This window comes from Episyrphus balteatus, chromosome 1, assembly GCF_945859705.1.
Source record: "Episyrphus balteatus chromosome 1, idEpiBalt1.1, whole genome shotgun sequence".
NCBI classification, from domain to species: domain Eukaryota; kingdom Metazoa; phylum Arthropoda; class Insecta; order Diptera; family Syrphidae; genus Episyrphus; species Episyrphus balteatus.
In genome coordinates, this window is record NC_079134.1 from 110,891,680 (window position 1) to 110,917,742 (window position 26,063).

Here is a 26,063-nt window from a genome sequence, read left to right on the forward strand (position 1 = left end):
AAGCAGTTCATTACAACCAGCTGGTTCTGCTATGACTATCAAGCCACCAAGCAAGCCTTTTGCTAACGGCTAACTTACTTACGTTTGTACATATCTAGTCTAGATAAACAACTGCAAAACATTTCACATTTCAGTGTAGTGCCAACAATCAAGCAATTAAGCTAAAACATTGTGAAGTATTTATATCTTAATTATTTTTTTTACTCTTAATGTTAAAGAATTCAAGGAAACAAGGGGATCCTTTAATTAAATTAATTCAAACATTAAATTATTTGATAACATAATAATAGGTGGGTTGTTTTTCGTAAAACGGAGTCAAATGCTTTTGTTATAAAAGAGTGCAGTTACAACCTATGTATGTAGATACGTGATCTTAATAAAGTAGGTACTGATAATTATATTTCTTTATGCAAAACATGTGCGATGTGGCGTCATAACTCATAGGTTTAAAACACCGCGCGAATAGATTTAATTCGAGGGTGATATTTATAATGGGTTTTTCCGATTTTCCTACGTGAACTTAAGCTTGTTAAATTATTTTTGACTGAGTTTTTATTTGATGTTAATATAGATAACTATATTATTGATTTAATCGAATGGAAGGTAATAGAAAATGTTCAGTCTGTATCGCACCAAAAGATAATAGTCAATCGATTCAGTATCGGAAAGAATTATAAGAAAGAATTATACAAAAAGCCTCTATTCAATAATCCTAATGCAAATATGGCCCTTAAATCATGATTCAACAATTCCATTCTAGTATTCATGATTTAAGCTGATCTGATTCAAAAACTTTAAGTCATCAAAACGTTTTTACAGTGATAGCACAAGAATACAAATTTTGATGGTAAGGAACCTTATCGTTTTTGTTTTAAAATGTTTGGTGATCTGATATTAAACCGAGTCTTAGGAGGACAGAGTTCAAAATTCATCACTCAAGTTCAGATTTTTTTCAATTCCATTAACTTGAGAAATATCTTAGGCATTGTCCGAATTGCATTAAAATGTTGGTTTAATCATGCCTTTAGGTAAATTTTGACACTAGCGTGCTTAATAAAATAGGTTAAAAATTACACAGCTCCAGATCAGGTTGACAGAAGTAGTTAAATTTTGACGTTTATGAAGAAAGAGAGAGATTGCATTTGAAATTAATTTTATTTTTCCTGGTTATTGCAGTCCCTGTTATAATAAGCGTATATTTATTTATTTCTCAACTGCAGACTATTGTCTAAGTTGTTTTTTTTTTTTAAATATGTTTACAATAATTTTACAAATATTTTATAATATAACAAAAATAAGATGAAATTAAAAATTAATTTTAAAAACAACTACGAACAGGGGTCGAACTACGGCATACGTTCGTTAAAGTATTGACTATTGCTCTCTCTATTTAATCAGAAGAAAATGATAGAAACATAAAGCGTCAATACGTTAACGTACGTATGCCGTGGTTCGACCCCAGGTAAAAGCAGAAAAAAAAAAACAAAAAAAAAAAAAATAATAATGAGATAACAGTTTTTTCTTAAGAATATTTTTGGATAAATAAAAATCAATTATTTTATAATATTTGTTGAAGTCCGAACACATGACATTTTGGGCTTCGTTTAAGCTATAATTAACTCGGTTGGAAGGTAGTTAAAAAAAAAGCAGGGTAGCATGTTAATCTCGGGCGAGTGTTGATATTTAATTTCGATTTTCATATGAGAGAAGATGTTGATTTGGATCCCATGGAAGATAATGAAGAACGAACAGCAAAAATTGTTTTTGGACACTTTCTATTTTATTTATGGAGGATTCATAACAGGGACATCATACACAGCTGCAGTATTCCAAAAACAAGGGCACAGTATAAGGTTTTTGTAATATAGAGATCATTAAATTCTTGGAAAACCTCATAATTAATCCCATATAGCTTCTTGTCTTACTAGTAATTGTATCAATTTGAAGGTTGAAATAAAATAAGTAGATACTAATTATGCTCTTCTTCTTGAATAAGTCATCAGTTTAGATTTCTTTTCAGTATATTTATAGTCCAGTAATTTTAGGATTTATCTGCGGAAAAATTCCTAGTGGGCTGAATTTTGGTATACACCTTTACGGCGTTGTAATGAAGATGTGAAAAATTGACATTGATATCGTGCCGGATAAAAAAAAATATCGCGCGACCTATTGCTTGGAGGTCATCAATGGTCATTATTAAAACTGTTTGCGTGAAATTATTTACAAGATATGTCTGTATGTAACACTTTTCTGTAAAATCAACCGTTTGGTTGATTTCCCTTTTTCTGCAATAAGCGCCTTCGTTCCTCAGGACACACTTTTTAAATACGATTAAACTGTAGTTTTGAGCTTTTTATGAAGTAAAATTCAGCAGCTAATTGTGGGCTTATTTAAGGGCCATTCCGCTACAGACGATCTTCGTCATAACTTCTAAACTTCAACAAGTAATAATTGTTACTTTAATTAATAACAAGTAAAATAACTGTTTTTAATAAAAAACAAGCAAAAATGAGGCCAAAGGAGACTGGGCACTTTTGTATGGGACGTGGCCCATTTTTGTAACACATTGAGATATACATCAAACGAAAGGTCTCGATGAGTGTGTTATTTTTGTATATGGGCAAAAGTCTGTGGCGCAGGGACATAAGTCCCCGGGACACAAGTCCCGAATTTTTTTTCGGGACTAATGTCCCGCTTTACTGGGTCACAAGTCCCGAATCCAATTCGGGAATTATGTCCCACCCTACTGAGACAGAAGTCCTGAATTTTTTAGTCGAAAATGGGACATAAGTCCCGAATAAAGTGAAAACTATTTTATATACATAAATTTTTACTATAAATGTTCATATAGGTACTAATTAATCCATAACATTATTTTTTGGTGCCATGAAATACGCCCAAGTGAAATAAGGAAGTATTTCGCGAATTGGCATAATTTTAATTTTCAAAAGAGAAATAAAGCCATTTTTCAACATTTGGCTTTCTCTTTCGCGTCAATTTAAAAAAAATAAAAAAAAGGTGCCTCGTTTCGGTTTATTAAAGCGAAATAATACCATTATGATTTTTAAATCATTCTTACTTATCAAAGAATAAGTTTTATATAAAATTTGTCTTACTCCAGTTTGCTCCAAGGAAACAAAATATAACTCAAACTTCAAAGAGAATATTTTGCCAGTTTAATGTTTGTTCCAAAGATATGCTTGTGTTCTAACTCGATAAACGCGAAGCGGAAAAAAATTTCTCAGATTTGAATCTCTTTAATTTGCACAACCCAAACGCGGAGCGAATTTTTATTTGCACACCTCAAAATGGATTCTCCCGTGGGCAAAATTTTTTCCGCTCCGCGTTTGGGTTGTGCAAATTAAATAGATTCGAATCTGAGAAATTTTTTTTCCGCTTCACCCTGGTAAGTACTCATATCGGTTATCACAAATATCAATTTGCAAGCTGTGCTTTTGTTTTCCAACAGCTTGTAACCGTACCTTACATCGGAGTTGGTACTACGAAAAAAAATCGTGAGAACAATATCGGTTCTATTATTTCGTCAGCTGTAGTCTTTAATAGTCTCTATAGATATATTTATACAAAAAAAAAAACGAGGGAAAATTTTTTTCGGGACTAATGTCTCAGTAAGGTGGGACATAATTCCCGAATTGGATTTGGGACTTGTGACCCAGTAAAGTGAGACATTAGTCCCGAAAAAAATATTCGGGACTTATGTCCCGGGGACTTATGTCCCTGCGCCAAAGTCTGTATCTTGTGCAGGAAAAGTGCAGTGATGCATTTTATGTTCACAAATGTATGTAATAAAATTCATAAAAGTGTACATTTTGACTTTATGCTCGATTAACTTGATTCAAAAACATTATAATAATGGTGTTGGAAGCCCAATTTGGTTATTACATCACCAGTTTTCAACCATGACGCAATGCATTTTTCGGTTATTAGAACACTTTTGTATGGGACGTGGCCAATTGGTGTAACACATTGATACATACATCAGATGAAGATCTCAATGAGCGTATTATTTCTTTGTATCGACAAAAGACTCTATCTCGTGCATAGAGGAAGGAATACCTAGAGAGCCGACTCGTACCCCCCTTACCTAAAACACCCGCAAATTTAATTTCAGATAATCTCTCTTATTTTTCTCATTTTTTCGTATCTGTGAATACGTGTGAAAGGTACAATTCGTTTAATACCTTCCTTTCACCAGTAGATGTCCTCACAAATTTTGAATTTAAACATGATTTTGGTTGGACATGAACTTGAATAGCTCAAATAGCTCACTCCAGACACATAAATATGTACAGAAATAAAAAAAAAGGTTCGTGTTTTGAATTTATTATATTATTTTTTTTATGAATTTATTTCCTACTGAGCACTTAAATTGTTTTTAAGTGTTTTGAGCTCAACTCCACAGTTGAATGTGTTGGTGCCATTTAAAATGCACGGGAAAACTACCACATATAAGCACTGTGGAGTTTTTCCTCTCATTGCAGCTTGTAGGGTGGAAGAGAAAAACCAACCGAAGTCGCGTCTCTAGGTATTCCTTCCTCTATGATCTCGTGCAGGGAAAGTGCAGTAGTGCACTTTATGCTCAAAAATAAATGTAACAAATTAATACATACAACAAATGAGTACTGATTAGCGCATTATTTCTTTGAATGGACACAAAATTCTAGTAGTACACTCATCGAGACCTTTCATTTGATGTATGTCTCAATGTGTTACACCAATGGGCCAAAATGGCCAGTCTCCTTTAACAGAAACATTTTTTATTTTTTTGCGCTTGAGAAGTCTTTAATGCCAAAGAGTCGGTATGAACTCCTAGTATCATGGCTGGTAATACAGGCTCAAAATGTCCATTACCGACAGCTTGAGGTTAAACTGACTTGTTAGGCATATGGTCACACATGTTAGGTAGTTGTTTGTATAATGAATAAAACATTTTGTTGGTGTTATGTGTTATCCTTACCGTTGCTTATTTTCGGTAGCCATTGTAAACGTGTTGCACCCGCGATGTTGCACCCGCAATAGCTTCGAATTCAAATTCCTCTTTGTATTTTTTTCATTGTATTCTTTTTCTTATTTATTTTGTATGTTTTAAGATTATTGATTTAACGTCATTCGATATAATGTAATGTCGTTTTCGATTGGTTTCACTCAAGGATTCACTCAAGGATTCACTCATTCTGAAATCCAATAAAACAGTTTGAATCGCTCCCACTCAATCCTGAAATTTTATATCTGTATTGGTGTATAGTCAAATAAAATTATTTGTTTTTCTACTAGGAAATTTGGTTTGACATTTAATTATTTCAATATTAGTGATTTTAAGTGAATTCTGTTTTGAAATCAAGAAGAGAATTTTTATTCTGAAAAGCGTTCTGTCTGTCATATTTGTGCGAATAAAACACTTTCAGAAGGTTTCTGAATGATTCTGGACTCTTCCGGAGAGCCAATCGAAAACGACATAAGAAAGTCAAAAGTGTTTGAAAATTACTCAAGGATTCACTCATTTTGAAATCCAATAAAACAGTTTGAATCGCTTCCACTCAATTCTGAAATTTTGTATCGGTGTTAGTGAATAATCAAATAAAAATTATTTATTTTTGCCCGAGAAAATTTTGTTTGACATTCAGTCCCTATGTATGTATTAATGATTTTGAGTCGATTCTGATTTGAAATCGAGAAGAGAATTTTACTTCTGAGAATCGTTTTAGCTGTCATATTTTCGGACGCTTCCGGACGGCGAATCGAAAACGACATAAGAGACTTTTATGTTTTTATTCTTAGATCTAAAATTGTAGGTCCGATTTTGTTGCACCAGTGATCGCACTTTGAAACGTTCTTAGTGAGGATTAACTTATTTAATTTAAATTTTATGGCTAAATCAAAAATAGACAGGTTTAAATAAACCCTTTCAAGTTATAGTTTGTATTTATTTGTATTATTTGTATTTGAATAATATTTACATGATACTGTAATGTTTTATTCCGGGTTCACAATAAAACTTATTTAATTTCCACTTATATTTCCACTTATATTTCCGTTCAAATAAGAACACTTTTTATTTCAACTCAATTTACTTTTATTATTTGCTCAAACAAACACACTTTTAAATCACTTTATTTACTACTAACAATTCGCAACACTTTATTTCACTTTGTACTGTACTCTTTCACTTTCAAGATTAAACTGTATCCGGTCGGTGTCTACGTTGCCCTTTTTACCGGAATCTCGAGACTCGAGAACGTCCCACAGTGGAACGTCTAGTACAAAATTACGGACATTGGGTGAAATTTTTTTTTTCATTCTTGTACATATTTTTTGTTTGTTAATCATAGAAAATTGTCCCTTCTTTCATAATCCACAAGTTATTTTAATCAAAATGTTTTGGTTTCCAAGATACAGAGTCTCAAGTGGGGACTATTTCACAAGAAAAAAAAAGATGTTTTTCTTAGAAATTTTCATACTCTTATATCTGGCTCATTTTTTAAGATATCTTCTTGAAATAAATTTTGTTGATAAGATACTGATATCTAAAATATATATTTAAGAAAAAATCTTAAAATTTTATTTCATAATAATTCTAAAACACGTTTTTCTATAACCCTTTTTGAAAATTTCTCTTCAACTTTGAAAAGGCTTTTAAAAAAATGCTCACATATGCCCACTCTCTTAGTAGTCTAGAATGAAAGCTTAATAGTTCGTGTATAATATTTTAAAAAATTTGGATCCGACCGAATCCGACCCCGTTTTTTAGAGCACCATCTTTATAAATTTAACCCTTTAGGTAGTATTTTTTTATTTATTTTTTTTTATTTTTTCCTATCTGTAAAGGGGAGGGTTGGTGTTATTTGGCTAGCTTAGAGTGACATGGGGTAGTTAAAACCAAGAATGTAACTACTGAATACATAACGTAAGGCAGATTGACCAAAAAAATAAAGAAAGAGTGAGTAAAAACAATTAATTTTTAAGGTTTTTTTAAGAGTAAAGCACTGTCAGAGTGATCAACGAATGAACGAACTGTAATTTTTTATGCTTATGTATTTTCTAACAAAATCTGGATAATAAAGTAGCAATCTAACTAAAATTTAAATTAAAAAAAAAAAAATATATATATATATTTCAATTTCTAAAGCCCAGTATCCTGCTGAAGCGAAACGGAAATTTGTATAAAAAAACAGCACAACGAAAAATTTTGTTATGCTTTTCGTTTCACAGCACACGAGATTGACAAACGATATTATTAGGTACCTGTACTTAAATACTTGGAAAGTTTTCAATAATGTTTTTTCAGGTAAAATAATTCCTTGGTCCAAAAGAATTTTGCACTTTGTGAATTTTAATTTCTTCAAAATTATTTTCAAGTTTTAATTTATTGACATTATTTAATTTTGACTTTCGTTGCTGACTTTGGAGGCTTTTCGCTTCAGCAGCGTACTAGGTTAGCTTAAAATAATGTTATGGCTTCGAAATAAAATTTGTCTTACAAAACAATTTGTTCTCGGAATTGTTTCTTATTTAAGAAAATAAAATGTGTTTTTTTTTTTTTTTTTTGGTTTTTTGAAAAATTTAAACTCCAGTTTTTTGTTAAGAAATTTGTTCTAAAAATATGTACAATTTCATTTGTTCGTTCATTTGATCATTCGTTTTAGCTACTTGTCTTTCATATTTAGCTGTACATAGCTTAATGATTTTTTGATAAATAATTTTAGTGTATAAGTAGGTATGTATATCGTATTTTGTTTGCTTTTTTGTTGTTTTTTTTTAATGAATCCATCATTATCTTTTAAATTAATTTCATTATTAAGTTGACAATATCTATATTTTATCATATTTTTTATGTTTATGTTGGTATTTTCATAATAATACCAATTCATTTTTAAATAACACATATTTACATAAGATAATCCTTTTTAAGCTATTTTTTATTCATAATAATTTTTTTGCAAATAATCGGTATTTTAAAAGACTGTTAACAAAATATGTAAACGCTTTTTTTTACTTAATAAATAAGACAATAACGTAAAATATTAATTTTATGTGTAGTAAAATAAGGATTTAGTAGTTTTTGTATGTTAACAGCTATTTTAAGTAAAAAAAAATTAAAGAACTAAACATTTTTTGTGATTTTTTATTGGATTCAATTCTGCGATTTTCAAGAAGCAATATAGCGAAAACCGTTTTAGGATCCGTTCATTAGATCAGAAGTTACAGTCCCATGACCACTTTTTCATAGTTTCGATCCACTGTGCGCCGCCGCACTATTTCATTTTGTATGAAAAAAATTCTATTCTCGTACTTATACAAATGTTTAAGTCTTCAATGTTATTTTGCCTTAAGTAACAAATTGCCAGTTCATGCAAACATGACTTGGTGGTCGAGTGGTTAAAGCGTTGGACATCTAATTGAAAGTGCTCGGGTTCGAATCTCCTTCTCGTCGGTAGTTTTTTTTTTTATTTTTAAAAATTCCAAAATTATGTATCATGGTGCGGCGAATTTTTCATACAAAATGAAATAGAGCTGCAGTCGTGGTGCGGCGGTCGTGCACTGAATTTTTCATTCAAAATGAAATAGTGCGGACGTGCTGCAGTCGTGGTGCGGCGGTGGGTGCGGCGAAAATTCCTGCAAACGGCGGTGGTGCTGCGGCGCTCATGATTTGTTTTCTTTAAAAATTAAATTTCTGTTTTTACTCGGGGAGCTTGTAGAAATGCGCCGTGAAAATAATCGTTTCTACAAAAGATCACAAATTTCTGTGAACGATGTCGATTCAAATACAAATTAGCATGCATATATGGACGAGGAGAAAAAAATTATCCAAATCAAGAAGTACGAATTCAAAGAGCAACATATGCGACGATTTGACCCAGATCTGCTTGGTCGTTTGGCATGTTATAAAGTGACCCCGTGACCCCCACCTTGTATACGCCGTTGTCCATTTCTGTAATAAATTGAAGTCGACAATATATGAACAATTCATTTCAATCTGCCATTCTTGATAGTTATTTCGTGTAGTTTATTTCAATTTATAAATGTGTGTTTGATTTAAGTACAATATCGAAATATTCAGCACTTTATTGAAATTATGTCAGGTCCATGCTAGATTTCAAAGATAAAGTTTTGATGAACTGGGTTTCCTTTTAATGAAAACATAAAAACAAAATTTGTTTTTATATTTAATATGTGGATATATATTGCAAGGTGTGCAACAACAATTATTATTTACCTACATGCTACATCATATCTGTGTCTGCAGGTGGCTGCAGCGGCAGCTACAGGTAAAAATAAAAATGTAGGTATTAAATAACACTGGTCAACAAGGTTTTTGCCACAAGAACCAAAATATACTTTTCTATAGGTTTTTGTGCTGAACTCGAATCTGAAGTTAGAAAATTTTTATTGGCCTCCGTTTTTGAAATATTACCGTTAGAAAATGACAAAAAACTTCATTTTGGCTGTTTTCGAGGTTATGTTTTAATGTGGGGTAATTCATTATAAATAAATTTGTAACGGTTTCATAAGAACTGGTTTTATTCTGTAAAAAAAATGTTTAAATCTTTCCGACATCTCTTTTACTGCCCGAGTTATTTAAAATTTAAGTAGCGGTCTTTGACTCAGAAACAGCATTGGCCAACCAAATTAAACTTTTTTTACCACAAGAACCAAAATATACTTTTCTAGAGGTTTTTGTGTTCCTCAACTCGAATACGCAATCATCTGTTATAAAATGCAAACAAATCTTATAACGGTTATATTTCAAGAACGGAGGCTAATAAAATTTTTCTGATTGCGGATTTGAGTTTAGCAACCTAAAAACCCCTATACTCTGTCGAACAAAAATTGTCAGTACAGGCCTTGTGGGACCAAACGATTTCACAAAAGTACACACTTAAAAATATGCCAATGAAATACATAAGAAAACAACAGACTTGCCATGGCATTGTTGTTGTAATTTCTTTATTAAGCGACGTACATCCTCCTATACCTATGACATACATATCTGAAATACGATCGGTGGCAGAGCTAGAGCTGTGTCAATCGCGATTGATTCGTTCTTTTTGAATCGTTAACCAAAAAGATTGATTGATTGCAATTACCAGATTATTAGAGATACAATCATTTTTGAATCTCGTTCAAAGGCAAGAAAAATAAAAATCAGAGTGAACGAAAGGGAACGTAATGTTTCAACAAAAATAAACAAAGAAATACAAAAATTATTTTATTTGAAACCAAAAAGAAAAACATCCAAAATGATTGAAAAAATGAACGATTGAAAAGAACGAATCATTGAACTGAGTTTTTAGTTAATTTAAATTCAAACCTCTAAATCGATTTAAAGACTTGCAAAACTTCATAAGACTCATGTCCCACTTTGAAATAAAAAAATAAAATAAAAAAATGAGTTTATTTGAAACCAAAAAGAAGACAATGCAAAATGATTGAAAAAAATGAAAGATTGAAAAGAACGAATCATTGAACTGAGTTTTAAGTTAATTTAAGTTCTACATCTAAATCGATTTAAAGGCTTGCAAAACTTCATAAGAGTCATGTCCTACTTTGAAATAGATAAATAAAAGAAAAAATAATAATTTATTTGAAACCAAAAGAAAAGACACCCAAAGGATTGAAAAAATGAACGATTGAAAAGAACGAATCATTGAACTGAACGACATATGAACGATTGAATCTTTTAAAATGAACGATTGACAAAGCTCTATGACAAACTGAAACTCAATCAACATCAACAAGGGTGTGTATGAAAAATATTCACAGTACATAAGTGTTACCATTGGTAAACTTCCTTCAGAAAACACTCGCTTTTTCTATTGTTTTTGTAAAAGAGCTTTCAGGATTAATGCTTTTTTTAAGCTTTTAATACGAAAAAAAAGACATAAGTGTGGTTGTTTTTCGTTTGTTTGGAAAACAATTAATGCTAACATTTAAACATCCGCCGCAATGGACTTTCAGGGAAAATCATTTGGCAGGCGTGTCGCGTCGGGATGTTTCTTCAATAAGTAAATTGCAAAAAGTTACTTTATAACATCTTGAAGGTGTGAAAAAAGATAAATCTATTTTTCTTTCTTTTAAAAATTTGTTATTGCGCAATTCTACCAACAAAGGGGTAACGCTGGAACTATTTCGATCAAACTTGAAACATTTGTATGCTAAGTGCGGAATCGCTGTGTGAGCTTTTTGTTGTGATAGACTTATGCGTTAAACATGATGCAGAATGAGATGTAAACGTCCTATCTTATCTGTACAGTAAACAATTTTTGAAAGAAAAATATCTGTTTTTATAATCACCGTTACAAATTTGCTTATAATGAATTACCCCAATTAAAAACAGAACCTCGAAAACAGCCAAAATGACGTTTTATAACGGTAATATTTCAAAAACGTAGGCCAATCAAATTTTTTCTGACTTCAGATTCGAGTTCACCACATCAAAAACCTCTAAAAAAACAAACTATATCTTGGTTCTTGTGGCAAAAAAACGTTCAATTTTGTTGACCAGTGTAATCTATAAAATAATTTAAAGGTAACGTAGAGAGAAATAATTTAAACTATAAAATCATATAACATCATATAACATTTTAATTTAATCCGAAGACAAATATACGGATTAGAAATAGTAACACTTTTGTCAAATATAATGATTGAATGACAACAGTTTGCCTCTGCTGACTACTATATTAAAAATTAAAGCAGTCATCTATTCCACCAGATCCATTGCAAAGTGACATTGCTGGCATTTTAAACAATGGGGCGTATTCATAGTCGTTTTTAGACCCCAATTTATCTTAGAATATGCGGTTTATCCAATGTTATTTGAAAAGGATAAATTCCAGTCTTTCTTATTAGAAGTAGCTTAGAAGTGTCTATGACAATGAATATGGCCCAATGGGCATTTTATTTTGGGTTTCCATTACAAATTATTTACAAATTGTAAACTTAAGTTCTCAACGAATAATTTAATTTTTTGGGCTTATTGCAGAATTAACTGTCTCCGAGAAAAAAACATTTTACTATTTTATGAAACTTTTTTTCTGAGCTGTAGAAGAAACTGGGCTATAATTATTTATGTGTACCTACTCATTTATTTAAATATTTACTTTATTATTTTTTATATTTGATATTGTCACATAATAATGTAACATAAAGCGTGACAACCATCCATTCAATAGATACCTACCTATCCACTTTTCGTGCAATTAAAATTATGAAACTCAATCGCTCTACTCAGCAATATCTCTCTCTGCGAAGATAAAGTTGGGTCGAGTGATATCGTAAATTAAGAACGTATGTCTGTATTCTGTTCATTTAGTTAGTACGTAAGATTGTTCCAGTTATTAAGTTAATCGACGCTTATTATTTGAATTGTTAACAACATTATTTCGTTTATTTGTTTCCTGTTAAAAGACGTTAAAAAAAAAAAATAATTTACTTAACTTAAATAAAGAATGTGGTTTTATTTAAATGGACTTAATAAACCAACATTATGTATACCTAAACATGTGTTTTTGAAATATGTGTGCAAAATTTCATTAAATTCTGTTACCTACCTACACAGTTCCTATTGTACGGATTTTTCTTCCAAATAGAATATGTTAATGAGTTAATATTTCAATAATCTAATGCAATCATTATTTTCATATCAGGTAAATATAAACGCATTTTCAATGTCCATCCATGAGCTTAATGGACCCATCCAAAGAGAAAGATTGGCACTAATACAAAAACAAAGTCGTAGAAAGTTCAGCTTTCCTGCAACATTACATTCAGCATCTTTGCTAGAAATAAGCCCTACAAGCACTCGAAGACGTTTGAGTAACGTAAGCGATGTCGTTACCCGTAAACTTTCATATACGATAGGATGGAAAGCTGCCCAAATCTCATCTCAAGAAATTATAACACAGGTAGGTAAATAATTACACAGCCACACAAAAAAATATAAAAGTTCTGGTCTGGGGTTGCGACCTGGATGTGCGAATATGTTATTCATATAGTTTTTGGATCGCTGAATCCAGATTCGAAGACAATTTTGCCCTATCACGTCAGGTTTCTGAGATATCCTCAAAAAAATGTCAAAACCAAAAAAACAAAATTTCTTATCTGGAGTTGCGACTAGATTTTTCATATAGTTTTTGGGTTGCTTAAACCGAATCCGAAGTCTATTTTGCCGTATCAAAAAAATGTCTAAACTCAAAAAAAAAGTTCTTATCTGACATTTTTTGAGGATATCTCAAAAACCTGACGTGATATGGCATGAGTATGAGTATTTTATCTACTTCTTCTTCAAACCTCTCCGCTGAAAACGCCGTGTATAACGTTCTTAATATCGATAGCATGAGCGCCTCATTTGGTATAGGTACAATCCATTCCCAATATTTTTTATTCTTCAAATTTTCTCATCACATCTTTTAATTCTTCTAAACTATTCTCAGTCTCGTCTTCCGCTCTTGTTGAACTCTCTGTTCCCATTATTATTCTTTACTAAACTGTTTCTAAGGCCGTGTGCCAATTGCGTTAAAATGTTGGTTAAATTTTCTACCACGATTAAATTTTGACGTTTGGTTAAAAAAGTGATCAAATTTATTTTTTTGCTGTCCGAATTGGGTTAAAATGTGTTTCTTGGCACTACTTTGATTAAAATTCCCTCAAGATAAAACAAAATTATTCTTATATTCAATTGATTATTTTTTTTTTACAAAACCCAGCTGAAAATATATAAAGTTAAATATTCTAGAATCAAAATGTAAGAAATTTTTATGGCGTTTTCGATTGGCTCTCCGGGAGCGTCCGGAATCATTCAGAAGCCTTCCGAAAACTGACAGACAGAACGCTTCTCAGAAGAGAAATTCTCTTCTCGATTTAAATGTCGTTTTCGATTGGAATCACTCAAGGATTCACTCATTCTGAAATCCAATAAAACAGTTTGAATTACTTCCACTCAATTCTATTTTTTTTTTTGTGTTTGTGTTTGTTTTTCTGTGAAATTTAAAATGTCAAATATGGCATAAGACTTGAAAAATAATTAATATGTGAAGAAAATAGTACCTAATATTCAACAAATTAATCGGGAATTCGTTTTGCAAAATATTTTAAAAGCTTAATTTATTAGTTTAAAAATAAATAAACAAATTAATTTCAGAAAACGAAAAAAATTTGAATGAAAAATAATAATAAACAATGATTGAGTGTATCTTTGACATGTGAGTATTCATGTATTAGTGCTTCTTGATTTGATTCTGATTTGAAATCAAGAAGAGAATTTCTCTTCTGAGAAGCGTTCTGGCTGTCATTTTCATGCCAATAAAACGGTTTCAGAAGTCTTCTGAATGATTCCGGACGCTTCCGGAGAGCCAATCGAAAACGACAAAAATCAGAAGCACTAATACATGAACACTAAAATGTCAACAAAAAAATACTCAATCATTCTTTTTTTGTTGTCATTCAAAAATTCAAATTAAATTAAAATTAATAAAAAGATTAAAATGGGTACCTTAATGCAGTGGAATGATCTTTTTTAAACATTTTCTTCTTCCTTCGTCTTCAGATTTATAATTTTTATATTTTTTTCGTTTGAAAAAAAAAAATAATATCAATATTTGACATTTGAAATTTCACAAACACAAAATAAAGAAACAGAATTGAGTGGAAGCGACTTGACCTGTTCCATTCGATTTCAGAATGAGTGAATTCTTGAGTGAAACCAATCGAATACGACATTAATTTCACATACTTTATTTTATTTTTATCGATAAATTCCCACTTCATTACGATCAAAAACAAATTTTTTAATTCAGTCTTCGAACACTTATTCATAGTTCACCAGCTGCTAACAAAATAGAAATATAAAAAATAAAAATCAAACTACCAATTCGTACATTTTCAATTTCTCAAGATGAAATAATTTGAGGAAGTACTTTGTATTTGTATTAATACTTTTACATTTCTTAAAATATCAACGCATTATAACAAAAATAATTACAAATCTATCTTGAGCTTTCTATCTTGAGAAACGTCAAATTTTAACCACTAGTGTCAAATTTTACCTTGCTCCGCAGCTGGGTAAATTTTAATTCATTTTATTCACCACGCTAGTGTAAAATTTAACCGAACGTCACATTTTAACCAAAATTTTAACGCAATTCCATTTTCCACATCTTAGTAATAATGTACACTAGAAAGATACATCAATGACAAGAAAATACAAACACGAAGAACGAGAATTCCAATGCACTTGACAAGTTTTCTTTTAATTAACGATTTTTAAGGTTATTTGAAAAATTTTCAAGTAAAATTTAATTGATACAAATTTAAAACCAAACTTGGTACACTTTAACCTCTCAGTACTTTTTGTACCAGCATATTTTCAACATAGAAGAACTTGGCTCCTTTTTTAAACAGTTATGTTTTGGTTGTGATTTCACTACTTTTTGCAAATTATTGCTGTAAAATTTAAAATCTGTAGACATTATTTGGTTATTCTAGAAAATTTCAAGCTTTCGATATTTCCTAATTCTGTTAATTTTGGTTGTATGAGGTCCCACTCTTTTACATATTTCGAATATCTAAGGGTGGGGACCACGCCGCGCCGTCTGATTAGAGAGAATGTATTTTTAATAAAGTTACCTATTTTTTGTATAAGATTCTACCAAGCTATATAAGATTTTATCAAAAGTGCTCTAAAATATTTGAAGAAAATTCCGTGGAAATGGGCGGTTACCATGCCCCCTGGCTAAAATTTTTAAATATAATAAATTTATTAAATCTAAAATTTTGTCATTTGTATAAACTACCAGCTCTAACATTCTACTAATTTTCAAGTTTCTAGGATAGTCAAAAGATATTTGGTGAAAATTCAACGAAAATATGGGCGATTACCACAAATAGGATGTGTGTTAACTGTTAGATTTTAGCAGGACTGTACGTATACAGTGCTGTTCACATGGTTAGACGCACCGATTTTTGTTTATATAAATTTCATTTTTTTTGTGTTTGTGCAAGAATAACCAAAAAAATTGTATTTATTAGAATGGTTATTTATGTAGTTCTACATAGAAAAAACAAAACTAAATGGTGGGTGAGTGGAAGTTAACGGTTCTTTTTACTCCTTCTTGTCTCTGATGTAAGAAAAAGCGCAGTTTTTTTTGGTTCACATGATTAGGCGCACACCTTAATTTAGTAAGTTTGGCGAGATCTATTGCGCTGATTTGATTCAATTTGGAAGATTAAGCATCAAGAAGTTATTTTTTAGTGGTTTTTATTCAAAATCTGTTAAAAAAAGTTCTGAGTGCGAAAGAACAAGGGAAAAATAACGCATTGGACTAGAAAGGTTTTTCCATAAGCACCATTGCCAAAAGAATAGGATAAAGTGACCATTTCGAGAGGAATTATTTTAAAAATTGTGCCTCCTATGAAAAACACTTCAAGGGAGGAACAATAGAAGCTTTAAAATCTCAGGAAAAAAGAAAATTTATGAAAAAAGTGTCGAAAACAGCTCTATCCCCGAGCAAAATTAAAGAAAAACCTGAGATAACGTCAAGAACATCAACTTTTCGGTGAACTTTTTGAATGCTGAACATCCTAGATTAAAATAAAACTTAAAAATAGTTTTTAAAAAACACAATTTGAAAGAAACAGCTGATGGAGATTGCACGTCTTCACATAACGTGGGAAACAAGTTTTTGAAGCTTTTTAAATTGGCGAAATGTGTTTTTTTCTAATGAAAAAGAGTTTAATTTGAATTGTTCTCATGGATGGATCTCACGATTGTCACAAGGAGGAAAAGTTTTTGACACTTCACCATTCAAGAAAAGCAGGAGTAATGGTTTTAGAGCCATTTAATATTACATTCGATTTGGTTTTCGTTTCAAACCGCTCTTTTTTTCAAACAGCGTTTTTAAAGACTATTTTTAAGTTTTATTTTAATCTAGGATGTTCAGCATTCAAAAAAGTTCACCGAAAAGTTGATGTTCTTGCCGTGATCCCAGCTTTTTCTTTAATTTTGCTCGGGTATAGAGCTGTTTCCGACGCTTTTTTTTCATAAATTTTCATTTTTCCTGAGGTGTTAAAGCTTCTATTGTTCCTCCCTTGAAGTGTTTTTCATAGGAGGCACTGTTTTCAAAATAATTTCTCTCGAAATGATCACTTTATCCTATTCTTTTGGCAATAGTGCTTATGAAAAAACCTTTCTAGTCCAACGCGTTATTTTTCCCTTATTCTTTCGCACTCAGAACTTTTTTTTAACAGATTTTGAATAAAAACCACTAAAAAATAACTTCTTGATGCTTAATCTTCCAAATTGAATCAAATCAGCGCAATAGATCTCGCCAAACTAACTAATTTAAGGTGTGCGCCTAATCATGTGAACCAAAAAAAACTGTCATTTTTCTTGGGTTGGGGTCAAAATTCTGCCAGGGTCAAAATTCTTTTGTCAAAATTCTGCTTTCAAAATTCTGCTTTACAAAATTCTGCTTTCCATATTCTGCTTTTCAAAATACTGTTTTTCAAAATTCTGTTTTTCAAAATTCTGCTTTTCATAATTCTGCTTTTCAAAATTCTGCAAAAAATTAAAAAAGGGTTTGGAAAATGTTAAAAAGCGCGCGCTTTTTAACATTTTCCAAACCCTTTTTTAATTTTTTGCAGAATTCTGTAAAATCATCTTTTTGAAAAATTATCTGCTTATTTGATTACTTACCTACATAATTTGTCATTTTTTAAATGCGAATTAATTTTTGTTTTATAAATGAATAAATTTGAAAATATTAAGAAAAGGTTTTTAATATTAAACATTTCCGAAAATAACTAAAAATTTATTAATTTATCAAATAAAGATGAATATTCAAATTTTGAATAAGAAAAGGAATGTACAACATCGGTTCCAATTAGTATACATATTTTATTTGAAAGAAAGTCAGTATATGCATTTAAAAAAATATTTGCGACACTTAAATAAAAAAATTTAGGAAAGTACCAATGTTGAATTACATTAATGAGGTGTATTTTTCTTTAGCCAGCGCATATGCTATAAAAAAAAAAAACAGAATTAGCAGAATTTTTTTGTTCAAATATAATGCTGGCAGAATTTTGAAAAGCAGAATTTTAAAAAGCAGAATTTTGAAAAACAGAATAAAAAAAAAGCAGAATTTTGAAAAACAGAATTTTCGCTGAAAAAGCAGAATTTTGAAAAGCAGAATTTTGAAGCCAGAATTTTGACCCGATCCCATTTTTCTTACATCAGAGACAAGAAGGAGTAAAAAGAACCGTTAACTTCCACTCACCCAATATTTCTTTTTTGTTTTTCTATTAAGAACTAAATAACCATTCTAATAAATAAAAAAATGAAATTTATGTAAACGAAAAAAACAAAGCTATGTTTTTAACATTTCTTTTACGGCCGATTTCTTCACAGAGTCCTAACGCTAATACCGGTCCTAGTCCTAAAGTTAGTACTCAAATCAGTACCAACTCATTTCTTCACCCAAGTACTAGGTCCTAAAACTGTCAATTTAGGACCGAGTACTAGTTAGGACCTGGTCCTAGCTAGCTCCTCAAAATCGACTAATACCTGGTTATTATACCAATCGTTAGTACTCAGATCGGTACCAAGTGAGTTCTTCACAAAAGTCCTAAGCCTTAGTACTGTCAAATTGGTACCAAGTATTAGTTAGGACTCGGTATTTATTAGGACCTCAAAATCGGTAGTCTAGCGGTTAGTACTTCAATGAAAGCAATGGATTTAATTATTTTTAAGAGATATCTGGCAGATTTCTTAATTTCTTGGGTGTTGTTGCGCTTGACAAATGCGTTTCTATTGATTTTAATGATTTGGATGATTTTGTTTTTATTTTCAAAAACATAATAACCGATTTTTTGCATTAAATATAATTCATGAATAATAACGACAAAGCAACTTTTGAATAAATTATTATGAAAAAAAAAATCGTTGCCACTCCATTTCTGATAGGAAAACCATTGTTAAGTATAAATATAAATGGAGTCACCTACATACAATATTCACTCAAAATATCACCTTTCGGTACCATTTTACGGGAAGAGGACAGGTTTTAGAATTCGTGATGGCCGTGTGAAAACCATCTTCCAATTTCCAAAAAATGTATTTGCAAAAGGATTCTATTTACAAATAGTATTGAAGATCAAACTTGTCTTCATTCTGTTCGTCCTATGACTGCTATAAAAAAAAACTGCACAAAAACAATAAAGCCGCAGTTTTTCAAAAACGGTATTTTTATTTAGATATGAATGTACATTATGAACAAACATCCGCATTTTGGACATAATGTCGTTTTCCAAAATTCAAGGAGTGACACTCCTAGCTATATAATCACTCCAAAAGGAGTGATTTTAAATTCCAAAATTGAAAATGGAGTGAATTTTTGGAGTAAATTCTTCACTCGCAATATTTTGAAGGAGTGACGGAGTGATTACCAATACTTCTACATTTGACTTCATGGACTGCTTGTCAAATTGTTGGGTGGTTGTTTTAACTTTTTTTTGTGAAGGAAATTATATTTATTTACAAAAAAAAATCAATAAAGTATTGTAAAAAATCACATAAAGTGAATTTAAAAGATTGTGTTATTATTTTATTCATTATTTCGTATTACAAACACATGCAAAGCAAACGTCAAATCACTCCACTTGTCAAATTCTTCGTGAACAAATTCCAAAATTGCACGAAAAAGGAGTGATTCACTCCCATAATTTTGGAAAACGACATAAGACTGCGTTGTGAATTTATGTTCGGGTCCTAACTTTTCCTTAGGACCGAGTACTAGTGCTAGTACCTGGTCTAGCTAGACCGGGTACTAAGCTGACTTAGGACTTATGTGAAGAAATTGGCCGTTAAAGTTTCTTTTCTTTTTAAAATTATTCTTTCATGATTTTATACATTGAAAGCCTTAACATTTTACGCGTCTTTTAAACTTCTTAAGGGCAAATGTCTCTGTGGTCAATACATTAAGCGACGCCTAAGACGTTCTGGATTATTCAATAAAAAACTTGGTTTACAAAGGATAAGAAGTATATTGGGCACATCTTCAATATCGGTTGTTCGCGAAGTGTTCCCTGCTCTAATGATAGTAAGTTATAAATGCTTGTATTTAAGTTTATTTGAACTTTCATTTGTTTTTTTTTTTTTAATTAAAGCTGGGAGATAATATAGAAAGAATGCACCCCCGCGTTTACACAGGAATTGCAAGGCAAATTTGTCGTTCACCTAGTGGCGATTTCTCCTCATCAGAAACAGTAGGTATACTATTAACTGCTGTAGCACGTGAACTTTTCCGAATAGAAATTACTTGGGGTAAAATAATATCGTTGTTTGCTGTTGCTGGAGGTCTTGCTGTAGATTGCGTCCGACAGGGACATCTAGATTATTTACCAAAACTTGTAGATGCTGTTTCAGATGTAATCGAAGATGATTTGGTGTCTTGGATTAATGAAAATGGTGGATGGGTAAGAAAATATCTATGTTATTGGACTTTTTATGATTTATATTATTTAATACAATATATTATTTTATTTATTATATTTTGCAGAGTGGTCTTAACTTACATGTGCATTCAACAAGCTCCGAGTTTTACCTTCTAGAACGTACTACTTACCTGGTAGGCTGCGTCTTTTCATTATTTGTTGTAATCATAATTATTCGTTTTTTTGGATGTTATCTACTCCCAATGAAATATTCTGGAACAGGACGATGAATATAATTCTTGTCAGGATTTTTTTTAATAAAGAACCTGTACAGATTCTAAAAATATAATTTTGATTAATAAATATGTTTGTAAACTAATTTTTAAAAGTATAGGTAGATTTTTTTTGTTATTTTTTGTTTCCTATATTTTTTATTTAAAACTTTTGATTTTGATCTTTAATCCTTATTCTGGGGTGGGATAGGCTAACGAGATAGTTGATAGTCAAAAATCGTTAATTTTGCTCCAAAAACAGTCGATTTTGATTTATCAATTACACTGTTTTACAAAAACGATATATGTATATCGCAAGTGTGGATGTTTTATTTACAAGACAAACTAAAACTTTTTTTTATGATGCCAGATAATTCATTTTGAATAATAAAAAATGTTTTATGTTATAAAAATAAAAATAAAATTATTCTTAAAAAAATTGTTGGTAGTTTGATAGTTTACAATAGGTCGTTTCCACACCCAGTTTAAGACTTCCGAATTTGGTTATATTTGGTTATTTTTGGCCTGAGTTTGGTCTCAATCTCAAAATATGTGTTATTTTACGAAGAAAAGAGAGCACTTTAGAGAGAACACAAAATTTCCCCATCTTGACAAATTTTGTCTTAGGTTGTATTGCATAACTCTTCTTGTAGGTACACTGTATTGTAGCTTATAGGTATTCACAGGGTAAAGATTGTGTTTTATTTTATATACAAACACCATTCCCATCATATATAGTCTTTGGTTGATAAAAGGTGTGTTTTTTATTACCACCGGGCTTAACTGGACAAAAAAAAAACGCCTCGGGGCTTAGAGAGAAAAATTGGCCGCACTGCATATTAAATGTTCCGAAATCAGCTGACACAAACAAAATATAATGTTGTTATATTTTTCGCTTTTGGGTGTTCTTGTGTGTTTTTGAAAAAAAAAAAGTTTAACTAACTATTAAATAAATATTTAAAATAATAATTGTCATTCCAAACATTAGTTTTGATGTTTTTAAACAAATTCTAAACAATTTACGAACAATTTGATTTGGTAGCACAGATTTAAATCTGTTGAAAAAGTTAAGCCCAGAGAATTCTCTAGCCTAAACAACTAAGCCCAAGGGGCTAAAGTGTTGTTGTATTTAACATGTAAATTGCTTAGCCCCGACTGTGTTTTTTTTGTCCAGTTAAGACCGGTGGTAATAAAAAACACACCTAAAGTAAGTAATTAAGTAAGGCCGTGTGTGAATTGCGTTAAATAGTTAACACCGTGTAAAATTTTATTGAGGTGAATAAAAAAATTTCAGCTGTTAAAAATTTATTGGACTCTGGGACCTGGTTAAATTTGAGTTAAATTTTGTTTGCAGATGGTTTTGCTTTGTTTTTTTTTTTTTTTTATTAAAAAGGAGTATCATGGCAGAAAAAATTTTAAACAAAAATTTAACACGGATTTAACTATTTAACGCAATTCACACACAGCCTAAGCCTAAGTAATTCATTTTTATTCTACTTTTCTTAGCATAGTTAACAAAAACCACAATACACATAATAAGGTAATATATTCCGAAAATTGTCAAAATTTGTTTGTCAAAAAATGGGCACCAATCTGTCAGGCCGGCCTTTAATTTTTATATTTCAATCGCAGTAAACAGGAAATTTGTTTTTGTTTTAATTTATAAAGTCATTTGAAAAAATTATAAATTGAAAAATAACAAATTTTCTGCATGTTTCGTCTGGGAAAATGTTAAATAAATGTTAAAAAATTAGTTGTGTGCGTATTATTAGTTAGGACTCGGTATTTATTAGGACCTCAAAATCGGTAGTCTAGCGGTTAGTACTTCAATGAAAGCAATGGATTTAATTATTTTTAAGAGATATCTGGCAGATTTCTTAATTTCTTGGGTGTTGTTGCGCTTGACAAATGCGTTTCTATTGATTTTAATGATTTGGATGATTTTGTTTTTATTTTCAAAAACATAATAACCGATTTTTTGCATTAAATATAATTCATGAATAATAACGACAAAGCAACTTTTGAATAAATTATTATGAAAAAAAAAATCGTTGCCACTCCATTTCTGATAGGAAAACCATTGTTAAGTATAAATATAAATGGAGTCACCTACATACAATATTCACTCAAAATATCACCTTTCGGTACCATTTTACGGGAAGAGGACAGGTTTTAGAATTCGTGATGGCCGTGTGAAAACCATCTTCCAATTTCCAAAAAATGTATTTGCAAAAGGATTCTATTTACAAATAGTATTGAAGATCAAACTTGTCTTCATTCTGTTCGTCCTATGACTGCTATAAAAAAAAACTGCACAAAAACAATAAAGCCGCAGTTTTTCAAAAACGGTATTTTTATTTAGATATGAATGTACATTATGAACAAACATCCGCATTTTGGACATAATGTCGTTTTCCAAAATTCAAGGAGTGACACTCCTAGCTATATAATCACTCCAAAAGGAGTGATTTTAAATTCCAAAATTGAAAATGGAGTGAATTTTTGGAGTAAATTCTTCACTCGCAATATTTTGAAGGAGTGACGGAGTGATTACCAATACTTCTACATTTGACTTCATGGACTGCTTGTCAAATTGTTGGGTGGTTGTTTTAACTTTTTTTTGTGAAGGAAATTATATTTATTTACAAAAAAAAATCAATAAAGTATTGTAAAAAATCACATAAAGTGAATTTAAAAGATTGTGTTATTATTTTATTCATTATTTCGTATTACAAACACATGCAAAGCAAACGTCAAATCACTCCACTTGTCAAATTCTTCGTGAACAAATTCCAAAATTGCACGAAAAAGGAGTGATTCACTCCCATAATTTTGGAAAACGACATAAGACTGCGTTGTGAATTTATGTTCGGGTCCTAACTTTTCCTTAGGACCGAGTACTAGTGCTAGTACCTGGTCTAGCTAGACCGGGTACTAAGCTGACTTAGGACTTATGTGAAGAAATTGGCCGTTAAAGTTTCTTTTCTTTTTAAAATTATTCTTTCATGATTTTATACATTGAAAGCCTTAACATTTTACGCGTCTTTTAAACTTCTTAAGGGCAAATGTCTCTGTGGTCAATACATTAAGCGACGCCTAAGACGTTCTGGATTATTCAATAAAAAACTTGGTTTACAAAGGATAAGAAGTATATTGGGCACATCTTCAATATCGGTTGTTCGCGAAGTGTTCCCTGCTCTAATGATAGTAAGTTATAAATGCTTGTATTTAAGTTTATTTGAACTTTCATTTGTTTTTTTTTTTTTAATTAAAGCTGGGAGATAATATAGAAAGAATGCACCCCCGCGTTTACACAGGAATTGCAAGGCAAATTTGTCGTTCACCTAGTGGCGATTTCTCCTCATCAGAAACAGTAGGTATACTATTAACTGCTGTAGCACGTGAACTTTTCCGAATAGAAATTACTTGGGGTAAAATAATATCGTTGTTTGCTGTTGCTGGAGGTCTTGCTGTAGATTGCGTCCGACAGGGACATCTAGATTATTTACCAAAACTTGTAGATGCTGTTTCAGATGTAATCGAAGATGATTTGGTGTCTTGGATTAATGAAAATGGTGGATGGGTAAGAAAATATCTATGTTATTGGACTTTTTATGATTTATATTATTTAATACAATATATTATTTTATTTATTATATTTTGCAGAGTGGTCTTAACTTACATGTGCATTCAACAAGCTCCGAGTTTTACCTTCTAGAACGTACTACTTACCTGGTAGGCTGCGTCTTTTCATTATTTGTTGTAATCATAATTATTCGTTTTTTTGGATGTTATCTACTCCCAATGAAATATTCTGGAACAGGACGATGAATATAATTCTTGTCAGGATTTTTTTTAATAAAGAACCTGTACAGATTCTAAAAATATAATTTTGATTAATAAATATGTTTGTAAACTAATTTTTAAAAGTATAGGTAGATTTTTTTTGTTATTTTTTGTTTCCTATATTTTTTATTTAAAACTTTTGATTTTGATCTTTAATCCTTATTCTGGGGTGGGATAGGCTAACGAGATAGTTGATAGTCAAAAATCGTTAATTTTGCTCCAAAAACAGTCGATTTTGATTTATCAATTACACTGTTTTACAAAAACGATATATGTATATCGCAAGTGTGGATGTTTTATTTACAAGACAAACTAAAACTTTTTTTTATGATGCCAGATAATTCATTTTGAATAATAAAAAATGTTTTATGTTATAAAAATAAAAATAAAATTATTCTTAAAAAAATTGTTGGTAGTTTGATAGTTTACAATAGGTCGTTTCCACACCCAGTTTAAGACTTCCGAATTTGGTTATATTTGGTTATTTTTGGCCTGAGTTTGGTCTCAATCTCAAAATATGTGTTATTTTACGAAGAAAAGAGAGCACTTTAGAGAGAACACAAAATTTCCCCATCTTGACAAATTTTGTCTTAGGTTGTATTGCATAACTCTTCTTGTAGGTACACTGTATTGTAGCTTATAGGTATTCACAGGGTAAAGATTGTGTTTTATTTTATATACAAACACCATTCCCATCATATATAGTCTTTGGTTGATAAAAGGTGTGTTTTTTATTACCACCGGGCTTAACTGGACAAAAAAAAAACGCCTCGGGGCTTAGAGAGAAAAATTGGCCGCACTGCATATTAAATGTTCCGAAATCAGCTGACACAAACAAAATATAATGTTGTTATATTTTTCGCTTTTGGGTGTTCTTGTGTGTTTTTGAAAAAAAAAAAGTTTAACTAACTATTAAATAAATATTTAAAATAATAATTGTCATTCCAAACATTAGTTTTGATGTTTTTAAACAAATTCTAAACAATTTACGAACAATTTGATTTGGTAGCACAGATTTAAATCTGTTGAAAAAGTTAAGCCCAGAGAATTCTCTAGCCTAAACAACTAAGCCCAAGGGGCTAAAGTGTTGTTGTATTTAACATGTAAATTGCTTAGCCCCGACTGTGTTTTTTTTGTCCAGTTAAGACCGGTGGTAATAAAAAACACACCTAAAGTAAGTAATTAAGTAAGGCCGTGTGTGAATTGCGTTAAATAGTTAACACCGTGTAAAATTTTATTGAGGTGAATAAAAAAATTTCAGCTGTTAAAAATTTATTGGACTCTGGGACCTGGTTAAATTTGAGTTAAATTTTGTTTGCAGATGGTTTTGCTTTGTTTTTTTTTTTTTTTTTATTAAAAAGGAGTATCATGGCAGAAAAAATTTTAAACAAAAATTTAACACGGATTTAACTATTTAACGCAATTCACACACAGCCTAAGCCTAAGTAATTCATTTTTATTCTACTTTTCTTAGCATAGTTAACAAAAACCACA

General features: G+C 30.8%; 2 protein-coding genes across 10 annotated transcripts in view; both read left to right on the forward strand.

The window, feature by feature from the left end:
- Positions 1-20,844, forward strand: part of LOC129906663 (bcl-2-related ovarian killer protein homolog A-like) — a 53,833-nt gene extending 32,989 nt beyond the window's left edge. For 2 of the 9 annotated variants that reach the window (XM_055982522.1, XM_055982523.1), the window contains 4 exons: positions 12,669-12,926; positions 19,971-20,117; positions 20,185-20,493; positions 20,577-20,844. In XM_055982522.1, coding sequence (XP_055838497.1) covers positions 12,669-12,926; positions 19,971-20,117; positions 20,185-20,493; positions 20,577-20,741 — 879 coding nt within the window. In that variant the 3' untranslated portion in view covers positions 20,742-20,844. Of the gene's footprint in view, positions 1-9; positions 382-451; positions 848-6,846; positions 6,959-12,668; positions 12,927-19,970; positions 20,118-20,184; positions 20,494-20,576 lie in introns of those variants that run through there. The other 7 variants (XM_055982527.1, XM_055982529.1, XM_055982528.1 and 4 more) reach the window with 7 other exon arrangements.
- Positions 20,845-23,732: 2,888 nt separating this feature from the next.
- Positions 23,733-24,657, forward strand: LOC129909733 (bcl-2-related ovarian killer protein homolog A-like; the record flags this gene model as incomplete). Its single annotated transcript, XM_055986807.1, has 3 exons — positions 23,733-23,930; positions 23,998-24,306; positions 24,390-24,657. Coding segments are annotated over 3 exons (672 nt in total), but the record flags the coding sequence as incomplete, so codon positions are not given.
- Between the last annotated feature and the right edge of the window lie 1,406 nt (positions 24,658-26,063).